Consider the following 11,665-nt stretch of genomic DNA (forward strand, 5'->3'; position numbering starts at 1 on the left):
GGATCTGTTTGTATTTTGGACTTGTGGACTCACAAATCCAAACTACTTCAGAAAACATTCTCTTGTCTTTTCATCTTCTTCTTCTTCTTTTTTTTTTTTTGTAGTTGACTTATATCAGTTCCAGATGTATAACATAGTAACTTGATATTTTATAGATTATGCAACATTCAAACTTATTACAATATTATAGTGGTTTAGATGCTCAGTTGTGTCAGACTCCTTGTGACCCTCCGGACTGCAGCCTACCAGGCTCCTCTGTCCATTGGATTCTCTGGGCAACAACCCTGGAGTGGGTTACCATTTTCTTCTCTAACAATATTATAGTATTTTGACTACATTCTTTGTGCTGTATATTATATTACTTGTGACTTATTTTATAATTAGTAGTTTGTATTTCTTAATCCCCTTTACCTATTTTGCCCACCCCACCCTCTCATCTTCTGTAAATACCTACTTCCATTTCAATTGTAGTATATATGTTTTTATATACTCTAGAGTATACATAGAATCCATGTGCAATGCAGGAAGACATGGGTTCAATCCCTAGGTTGAGAATATCCCCTGGAGGAGGAAATGGCAACTCACTCCAGTGGTAACACAAAGAGTTGAAAACTGAGCAACTGAGCACATATATAGTATTTTTTTCCCCTCAAAATGAAAATCCAGGCCAAAGACTGTAATTTAACTCTTTCTTTAAGCTTTATTTTCTTGCTTAGAAACTCAATATTTCTGTTTGTTTCCTCCATTGCTTAAAAAAAAAAAAAAAAGCCTTCATTCAGGATAAAGAGATGTGGTACATTTATACAATGAGATATTACTCAGTCATGAAAAAGAACAAAATAATGTCATTTGCAGCAACAGGGATGCCCCTAAAGGTTGTCAAACTGAGTGAAATAAGTCAGAGAAAGACAAATATCATATGGTATCTCTTATATGTGGAGTCTAAAAAAATTGCACAGATGAACTTATTTACAAAACAGAAAGAGTTATAGAAAACAAACTTCTATAGGGAGGAAAAGTGGGGGAGGGATAAACTGGGACATGGGGATTGGCATATACACACCACTGTAAATAGACAGCTAATAAGGGGTCTCTGGTGGCTCAGTGGTAAAGAATTCACCTGCCAATGCAGGAAACATGGGTTCAATTCCTTGGTTGAGAAGATGCCCTGGAGAAGGAAATGGCAACTGACTTGAGTATTCTTGCCTGGGAAATCCCATGGATAAAGGATCCTGGTGGGCCACAGTCTATTGGGTCGCAAAAGAGTCTGGCATAACTTGACAACTAAACAGCAATAGTAAGGACCTGTTGTATAGCACAGGGAACTCTTTTCAATACTCTGTAATGACCTGTGTGGCAAAAGAACCTTAAAAAGAGTGGATATATGATTCACTTTGCTATATAGCAGAAACTTTTCAAAACACAATATTTAAATCATCTATACTCCAATAAAATTTTTTTAAAGCCCTCGTTCAGTCTAATGCAGATCAATTCTTTTTATCCTTAGAAAAACTATAATCATTGTGAAACTAAATATAAAGCCTTCTAATTTTCCTCTAGACCCCCATGTTACTGTTATTTCTACCTCCCAAATATTATTAATACAAGTTACCACAACATTTTTCAGGAGAATATGCAGAATTAGGATAAGCCTTATTTCATCCCAAGGTAGGAATCACTCAGACCATTCTTTATGGACCAGGTCACAGGCATGGTTCAAGGGTCTTCCTGCTTAGTAGGTACTTACCAGGGAAGCTTTCCAAGGGTAAGTGAGCATAGGTGTGATGGCCAGTGCAAACCATAACTCCATCGAAGACATACACCTCCTTTTTCCCTTCAGATTCCGTGACCACCTCCCATTGGCCCGAAGTGGGGAAATCAGGTTGCTTCTTCACACTGCAAACAGTGGTCTAAGAAGAAAAGGGATCACCACGGGGGACTGTAGCCACAGATATGCAGTGGTCATCTTCCCTGACAGGTATGTCTTTGCACGGGGTTACACGAAAGGGCTGATACCACATAAGAGGGCTAAGGCAGGGATATTTGATATTCATACTCTACAAATAAGAACTATTTTTGTTTCGGGCTATGGTCAGAGTGAGAAAACTTTCACGAGGCAAGCTAAATAAAACAGAGTCAGCAGACTAACGGTGCACTATCTTCTCCTTCTAGAAAAGTACAAATGACTACTTTTCTTGGGCCATGCCTCAGTTGGTAAAGATTCTGCCTGCAATGCAGGAGACCAGAGTTTGATCCCTGGGTTGGAAAGAATCCCCTGGAAAAGGAAACGGCAACCAACTCCAGTATTCTTTCCTGGGAAAATCCCATGGACAAAGGAGTCTGGCGGGCTATAGTCCATGGGATCACAAGAGTAGGACACAACTTAGCAACTAAACCATCACAACCACCACCGCCTTGGTCAGAGTGAGAAAACCTTCATGAGGCAACCTAATTCAAATGAGTTGGCAAATTAACGTTGCACTGTCCTCTCCTGCTGCTGCTAAGTCACTTCAGTCATGTCCGACTCTGTGTGACCCATAGATGGCAGCCCACCAGGCTCTCCCGTCCCTGGGATTCTCCAGGCAAGAATACTGGAGTGGGTTGCCATTTCCTTCTCCAATGCATGAAAGTGAAAAGTGAAAGTGAAGTCGCTCAGTTGTGTCGGACTCTTAGCGACCCAAAGGACTGCAGCCTACCAGGCTCCTGCATCCTTGGGATTTTCCAGGCAAGAGTACTGGAGTGGGGTGCCATTGTCTTCTCTGAGAAAAGTGCAAATTACTAGTTTTATTAGGCCATGCATGTGTGTATGCTCAGTCACTCAATCATGTCTGACTCTGCGATCCCCTGGACTGTAGCCCACCAGGCTCCTCTGTCCACGGGATTTTCCAGGTAAGAATACTGGAGTGGGTTGCCATTTCCTCCTCCAGGGGATATTCCTGACACAGGGATCGAAGTCTGCTGTGTCTCCTGCATTGGCAGGTGGATTCTTCACCACTGCGCCACCTGGGAAGCCCTTCTTGGACCATATGCCCTGGACCATACCCTAAGGCAATATGATACTTAAATAAAATTTGGGCTTCTCTTGTGTTTCTAAGACACTTGATGTACTAAATGCCTATTCCTCCCCATACTCCCAGACATCCTGAGATCTTCTGATGCTTTCTTATCTCAAGTTCTGTTCTCACTGTCTAGTCTTAAATGTGTGACTGAGCTAATAAGGCTCCCTTTCCTAATAGAGTAGAAAAACATCTCAGTGGCTCATGTTTTGTGTAAATGAACTTCTTTGACTCCCATAAATGCCCATTTTACAAATAACTAGAAAGAAAGAAGATACAAGATGGGATAGTCAGTGGTATAGTTTTTAGCTTTAAAAACAAATACGGGTTACTTTACCTAGTCTAAGGAAACATTAAGAGTATGTCCTATGTGCTTCTAGGATTTATGACCATAATGTCTTGGTGGACTGATAGAGATACCACTCTTATATACCCAAGTGATCCTATATTATTTATAGTTCCTCTCTAGCATGTTCTTACTTTTACACAGGCTGGTGCTTCTGCCTGGACCATCCTTTTATGCTTTCTTCATTTGGAGATACTCACCCTTCAACATTTAGTTTGGTATTATCTCCTCTAAGAAAACGTCCTTGGTACCTGATAATTCAAGCTCTGATGGGTTAAGTGTCCCACCTCTGAGCTGCAATCTATAGATCTCAGGGCATTTATCACCCTGTAACTCTGTATTTAAGACTGTTAAATCACTGTTTTTTTGTTTGTTTTGTTTTTTTGGTATTTGTTTCTTCACTGCTTAGTGTGATAACAAACCTAAGTGTTTTTAACAAGTGAAGAGAAGCACCACTAGGCTGTAAACGACTGACTTTGGAAGTCGTTACTGGATATTGCCATTTTAATTTTGTTGTTAAATAGAAAAAGGCATGATTTAGTAGAATGATCAGAAAGTAGAAGATTTGGGCTTTTTGCCAGCTGTCAGAAATACTGGTTCTTTTATGGTCATGGCTTAAAATGATAGAAATATCATGGAAGATTTTACAGCAGGAAGGAACCAAGGAGGTGATATACTACAATCATCTTGTTTTAAAAATAAAACTAAGACACATCAAAGTTGAGGAACTTACTTGCCTGAAGTCACAAGTAGATTAGCAGCAGAATAAAACTTAAGATTTTTTCCTCAATTCAGTGTTCTTTCCTCTACACCAGAGTTGACTTATTTGCTTTCTCATAACTGTTCAATAACTAATTCATGGGGTTGTTGTCATCACATAAAAAATGCATTGGAAAGCACTTCAGAAAGCATAAAGGGCTAAGTGGCAAGTTGTAGAACAAACTGTGGCACCAGAAGGTTTCAAAGTGTCCATACCTGTCAGTTCTCATTTGTTTATTGTAATCAAATGATACAGAATGAAGGCAATGAAATGAAGGTTGCTTCCTGGATCTGTAGTCAAAATACACAGAAGAGAGACTTTCCCACTGATACTTTTCAGTCAGAGAGAAGACACAGTGTGGAGTCTATTGGATAGATACATGAGCATATCAAACCAAGCTACACATAAGCACTGCTAAATGAAACCACATTATTCATTTACTTTGCAAACAACTTCAAACACAGAGATACCCACAAAATTCCCTACCTTAAATTGAATGTACTTTAGAAGGTCAAATTCTTTGGCATACATCCTGAAATACTCCAGGACCTGGGAGTTGTGCATGAAGTTAGGATAATGATCTGGGATGGGATAGTCACTGAAGCACATCATCTCCTTAGAAGTGTTGATGATCACTGACTTGTAAATACTTGCCCTTCCTTCTTCAGGTTCTTCCTGCAGTAAATAAAAAGCATTCATAGCAGCTTGAGAATTAAAGTCATGGTTTATAAACAGCCAATTAACATTTGAAAAGTTATCTGCAACGCCAATTAAAAAAAAAAAAGTTATACACACACATCCCTTTATATCTCCCAGGATTTGTACCCTCGAGCTGTTTCTTCCCCTTGAATCTGAGTTGTCTTTATGACTTGCTTTTCACCAACAGCATGCAGTTGGAATGATACTGAATGGCTTCCAAAACTAAGTGCTAAGTAGTCTTGCCACTTCCACCTGGGTTCCTTAGAAAGCTTCCTCTAGTAGAAGTCAGCAGCTGTGTAACAAGTCCAGCTACCCTGAGACTATCATCCTGTGAGGAAGTCCAAGCTATCCACATGAAGAGCATGTTTGTGATAGAGAGATGTGTAGCCAGCCCCCAGAAGTCCTAGTTATCCCAGCTGATGTTCTAAACATGGAAGCAAAGAGGTCATAGTATGCGTCCAGTCTTAGTTGTCACCTGATTAAAATGACAAGAGACTCCCATCTGAGTACTACTTTCAAGGTTTTTCATGTACTTGCAACACTGTTCTCCAGGAAACACTGTACTAATTTATAATTCTGTCCACTATGTGTTCCTGTTTTACCTTATTTTCACTAATTTAAAAGACAATTATTCAGTGTTAGCAAAAATGAAATCTCAGTACAATGTTTTCTGGAGAGTAATGCGGCAAGAATATGAAAACCCTTGACACTTAGCCATTTAAAAAAAGATTCAGTATTCAGACAAAAATTTATGTTAATGTATGTTGATCGCATTATTTGTAACATAAAAATGAAATAAATGTCTGTGATATTGTGATTTATAAGAAATATATATTTGGTCATCCAGATGGTCAAAATATATTTCTCATATATATCTGGTCTTTCTACCACAGTTCCTAGCTCAGAGCTCCCAAAACTCTTGTAATTTCCCAAATGTTGAGAGTAATTAAAGTCTTTTGTTGTGTTAGTATGGTGACTCTTACAAAGCAAATAATGGTGGGCCTGGTTACCAATGGAGCAAACCCTGTGGGTTGTAACTTTCAGTTGCCCTCTTCTGACTTCTGGGGAGGGGAGAGGGACTGGAAGTTGAATCAGTAGCCAATGCCCAGTGATTTAATTAATCATTCCCATGTCATGAAGCCACCATAAAAACTCAAAAGAGTAGGATTTAGGGAGCTTCCAGGTTGGTGAACCTGAAAAGATCAGGAGAGCAGCGTGCCTAGAGAGGGCATGGAAGCTCAGTGTCCTTTCCCTGTGCATCTCTCCCTTTGGCTGTTCCCAAGCTACATACCTTTATAAGAAACTGGTAATCTAGTGAGTAAATGGGTTTTCTGTGTTCTGTGAGCTGCTCTAGCAAATTAAGCAAACCCAAGGAAAGGGTCATGGGAATTTCTGATTTCTAGCCAGTTGGTCAGAAGTATAGGTAACAACCTGGTAACGACTGGCATCTGAAGTCCAAAGTCCAAGGAGGGGTCATTGGAATCTCCAAACTGCAGCCAGTTCGTCAGAAGCACTGGTAATAACCTGAGTTTATGACTTGGTGTCTACAGTAGGGCTGAGGGGGCAGTCTTGTAGGACTGAGCTCTCAATTTGTGGAATCTGAAACTATCTCTGGGTAAATAGAATAGAGTTTAATTCTTGGACATCTTGCTAGTATCTGAACATTGTTTGTTGGTGTCTGGGGACCATCCCCCACCCATGCACATACACACCCACACACACTGGCATTGGTCTCAGAACCATTTAATGCCCAACAAATACACTGTATTTGAGAATCACTACTCTAGATCCTTGCTACCTGAAGTATGATCTGTGAACTAGCAGGCAGAGATATCTCTTGGGAGACTGTTAGAAATGCAGAATCTCAGGCCCCACACCGACCTACTGAATTGGAACCTGCCTTTTTAGCAAAATCCTCAAGATTTTCCCAGGTAGCTCAGGGATAAAGAATCTGCCTGCCAATGCAGGAGACGCAAGAGACACAGGTTCAACCCCTGGGTTGGGAAGATGCCCTGGAGGAGGGCGTGGCAAACCACACCTGTATTCTTGCCTGGATAATCCCATGGACAGAGGAGCATGGTGGGCTACAGTCCATAGGGTTGCAAAGAGTTGAACATGATTGAAGTGACTTAGCACACACAAACAGGGGTGTTGTACTAACCACAAAAAATAGCACAGTATCTATCCAGACAGCTATATTAGCCTTCACTGAAACATCACAAATGATGATTTTTCAACTCTTTTAAAAATTGTTTTGATTATGGTCAATTACCTTAACCAACTTAGACCCCCTTTTCCCTTTCTGGGCTTTGCAGGTGGCCCAGTGGTAAGAATCTGCCTGCCAGTGCAAGAGATGTGGGTTCGATCCCTGGGTGGGAAAGCTCTCTTGGAGTAGGAGATGGCAACCCACTCCAGCATTCTTGCCTGGAAAATCCCACGGACAGAGGATCCTGGTGGGCTAAAGTCCATGGAATCACAAAGATTCCAACACGACTGAGCACACACCCATGCACTTCCTTTTTAGGGCTTTTCTGGTGGCTCAGTGGTAAAGAATCTGCCTACCAATGCAGAAAACACAGGTTCAAATCCTGGGTTGGAAGATCCCCTGGAGAAGGAAATGGCAATCTGCCCTAGCAGTCTTGCCTGGGAAATCACATGGACAGAGGAGCCTGCCAGTTCATGGGATTGCAAAAGAGTCCACATGACTTAAGAGACTAAACAACAAAAGGTTGTTTATCATGCAGAGAGAGTCCTCACTTTTTTCCATAAACAAACAGATATTTGGATGTTGGGTGTTCCTGAGCATTCAATGGCCATAAAGGAGAGTGTTCATTGGCTTTGCCCACATTAGAGATGATTTTCCCCTGGTTTTTAGAGAAGAATTTTTGAATTTCAGAATCCCGAATTGATCATTCCCATTTCTTTCCCCTGTACTTCAGATCTCATTCTTGTTGGCTGCTAATAATGTTTTCACAAGTCTCTTTTCAAGTATCTTCTAACCTATCCTACAAATTTCAACCAAAGTGTTCTACTAGGGTATGGTTGTATCTCTTCTCTAATTAAACTTTTGGATGCTGCTCCATTTTCTATAGTTTGTTTTTCAATTTAGGATTCAGAGACCTCCATAATGTCTTATAGTTTATACATTCTTTATCTCCCCAATTCAATTGTAAACCCCTTGACTTATATTTATGATCTTTCCCACAGTATATAAAATTATAAATAGCACTTAGTAGCTATTTAATAGATGTATGCTGAATTACATTGAGAAAGGTACATATAGAAAAAAGAAGTAAATTTCACATAATGCTTAACAAACTAATGAAATACATCAAATTCATTCCAAAAAGAGTTGAATAAGATATTTTTATCTTATAAAAATTTGTTGTAAGGAAAATTGCAAAATAATATAAAATCAAATGCATGAAGATATTCAATTTATAGTTTAAAATAGCTATTAATTAGAAATCACTTAAAATGGCCCCTCTCCCAATAGGCAAATGGTTTAATAAATTATGATCTCAGTATGATGTAGAAATTATCTTCCACACCACTTCTTAAGTATCCTGCTAAATTCAAAGCAGATCCTATCAGCCCACTGCTTACTGGCTTCCACTGATTCCATGTGGGAAACCAGATTTCTTATTCTAAAACTCAGCATGTTGCACAATCCTAATCTACTTTATTATCTGCATTTATTATTCCCTCAATTAACTTCAAGGTTCTGAGTCATTAAATTGTTTTTGAAACATTCTAGACTCTTTCACAACTTTAAACTTTTGTAATACTACTGCTTCTTCATTTGGAAAATTCTTTTTTTTTTTTGGCTCTGAAAAGAGCCTTTTGATTTTACAGATGCCCCTTCTACAGGAGAGCTGGGTAGGACTTGCGGAGACCGGCCTCACTTGCCCTTTGCCTTGTGGTGGCTCTCAGTCTTCTTCGGGAGCAACACAGCCTGGATATTGGGCAAAACGCCGCCCTGGGCGATGGTGACCTTGCCCAACAGCTTGTTCAGCTCCTCGTCGTTGCGGATGGCCAGCTGCAGGTGACGAGGGATGATGCGCGTCTTCTTGTTGTCTCGCGCCGCATTGCCCGCCAGCTCCAGGATTTCGGCGGTCAGGTACTCCAAGACCGCCGCCATGTAGACGGGCGCGCCGGCCCCCACCCGCTCAGCGTAGTTGCCTTTGCGCAGCAAGCGGTGCACCGGCCCCACCGGGAACTGCAAGCCTGCGCGAGACGAGCACGACTTGGCCTTGGCGCGGGCCTTGCCGCCTTGCTTGCCACGACCAGACATGACAGCCACACCCACTAACAGTTGCTCCCGCCAAACGTCCGACAAACTCCTGGAAAATTCTTATCAGTCATTCAAGAGTCCCATCAAATATGACTTCTTTAGAGAAGTATTTCTTGTTCTCTCCACTGAGTTAAATGCCTCCATTCAACCTCCAAACTGCCAAAACTCTCTGCTCATATTGCCATCAAGGCGACTTAGAATACACAGTAGTCTACATTTGTTACTATGACTGTGAGGTACCCAAAAGTAGAGTTTGTGCCTTATTTTTTGAATTTCTGATGTGTGTGTGTGTGTGTGTGTGTGTGCGCACACTCAGTCGTGTCTGACTCTTTGCAACCCCATGGACTGTAGCTCGCCAGGCCCCTCTGACAATGGAATTTTCCAGAATACTGAAGTAGGTTGCCCTTTCCTACTCCAGAAAGTATATATCTTCCCAACCTGATATATAGTGCATGCTTAATAAATGATTTGAAATGAATTAATGAGTGAATTATAGAGATTGAATTTAGAGACACTTAAAAATGTGATTTTTAAATCTGTAAAGGAACACTGAAAATAGCCTATGCTATAACTTTAAGTGGAAAAAGCAATATACAAAATTAAATTTACATTGTAATCACCAAATATAATATTATGTATGCCTGGGGCAACTGTATGCCTGTGTCTACCCAAGTTTACATAATTACACATTGTATAATCTCTCCCCTGTTATATGAGTATATTTTATTTATTATGAATCAAAAAAACTTGAAGGTAGGAAAAACAAATTGACTTATTAAGGAGGTAGGATTTTTCTTTTATTTTTGTAGAAATATTTATACCACACCTTCATGATAAAAACCTTCAGCCAACTAGGAATAGGGGGAAACACCTTCAATTTGATAAAGAACATCTACAAAATACTTACAGGTAACATGATACTTTGAAGAAGGGAATGGCAACCCACTCCAGTATTCTTGCCTGGAGAATCCCATGAACTGAGGAGCCTGGTGGGCTACCATCCATGGGATTGCAAAGAGTTGGACACGACTGAGCAACTAATACAACAACATTATACTTAATACTGAGAAAATGAACAATTTACCCATAAAATTGAGAACAAGGCAAGGACAGCCTCTCTTAACACTTCTATTAAACACTGTATTAGAAATCCTAACTAATGTAATAAGGTAAGAAATGGCAATAAATGAAATATTGGGAAGGAATAAGTAAAATGATTTTTATTTGAAGATGATATGACTGTCTATCTATGTAGAAAATTCCAAAGAATTTTTTTAAATTCCTGGAAACCATAAGCAATTATAGCAGGACTGCAGGCTACAGAGGTAATATACAAAAGCCAACTGCTTTCCTATATACCAGAATTGAAAAATTGGACTTTGAAATTAAAAGCCATACCATTTATAATAATACTCCCTGAATTAAATGCTTAGGTAAAAATCTAACAAAATATGTATAAGACTTATATCCAGGTAATATAAGACACAGAAGAAGAAAATCAAAGATATAAATAAATGAAAACTTTTCTCTAGACAGGAAACACAAAAATGGTGTATAAATTCGAACCCAAAACAATAAAGTAAATGGCAACGGGATCATACTTATCAGTAATTACCTTAAACGTAAATGGGTTGAATGCCCCAACCAAAAGACAAAGACTGGCTGAATGGATACAAAAACAAGACCCCTACATATATTGTCTACAGGAGACCCACCTCAAAACAGGGGACACATACAGACTGAAAGTGAAGGGCTGGAAAAAGATTTTCCATGCAAATAGGGACCAAAAGAAAGCAGGAGTAGCAATACTCATATCAGATAAAATAGACTTTAAAACAAAGGCTGTGAAAAGAGACAAAGAAGGTCACTACATAATGATCAAAGGATCAATCCAAGAAGAAGATATAACAATTATAAATATATATGCACCCAACACAGGAGCACCGCAGTATGTAAGACAAATGCTAACAAGTATGAAAGGAGAAATTAACAATAACACAATAATAGTGGGAGACTTTAATACCCCACTCACACCTATGGGTAGATCAACTAAACAGAAAATTAACAAGGAAACACAAACTTTAAACGATACAATAGACCAGTTAGATCTAATTGATATCTATAGGACATTTCATCCCAAAACAATGAATTTCACCTTTTTCTCAAGCGCACATGGAACCTTCTCCAGGATAGATCACATCCTGGGCCATAAAGCTAGCCTTGGTAAATTCAAAAAAATAGAAATCATTCCAAGCATCTTTTCTGACCATAATGCAGTAAGATTAGATCTCAATTACAGGAGAAAAACTATTAAAAATTCCAACATATGGAGGCTGAACAACACGCTGCTAAATAACCAACAAATCACAGAAGAAATCAAAATTTGCATAGAAACGAATGAAAATGAAAACACAACAACCCAAAACCTGTGGGACACAGTAAAAGCAGTCCTAAGGGGAAAGTTCATAGCAATACAGGCACACCTCAAGAAACAAGAAAAAAGTCAAATA

At 39.5% G+C, this 11,665-nt stretch overlaps 2 protein-coding genes across 2 annotated transcripts in view; both read right to left on the reverse strand.

The window, feature by feature from the left end:
- Nucleotides 1-11,665, reverse strand: part of FMO5 (flavin containing monooxygenase 5) — a 44,944-nt gene that overhangs the window by 22,872 nt on the left and 10,407 nt on the right. The window contains exons 3-4 of the mRNA XM_010833232.1: nt 4,649-4,837; nt 1,748-1,910 (exon numbers count right to left, since the gene is read on the reverse strand). Coding sequence (XP_010831534.1) covers nt 1,748-1,910; nt 4,649-4,837 — 352 coding nt within the window. The remainder of the gene's footprint in view (nt 1-1,747; nt 1,911-4,648; nt 4,838-11,665) is intronic.
- Nucleotides 8,662-9,181, reverse strand: LOC104983719 (histone H2A type 2-A-like). The gene has a single exon (XM_010833231.1). The coding sequence runs from the start codon at nt 9,153-9,155 to the stop codon at nt 8,763-8,765; it is 393 nt and encodes a 130-aa protein (XP_010831533.1). The 5' UTR covers nt 9,156-9,181; the 3' UTR covers nt 8,662-8,762.

This window comes from Bison bison, unplaced genomic scaffold (genome assembly GCF_000754665.1).
Source record: "Bison bison bison isolate TAMUID 2011002044 unplaced genomic scaffold, Bison_UMD1.0 scf7180017863325, whole genome shotgun sequence".
In the NCBI taxonomy this organism is placed as follows: Eukaryota; Metazoa; Chordata; class Mammalia; order Artiodactyla; family Bovidae; genus Bison; species Bison bison.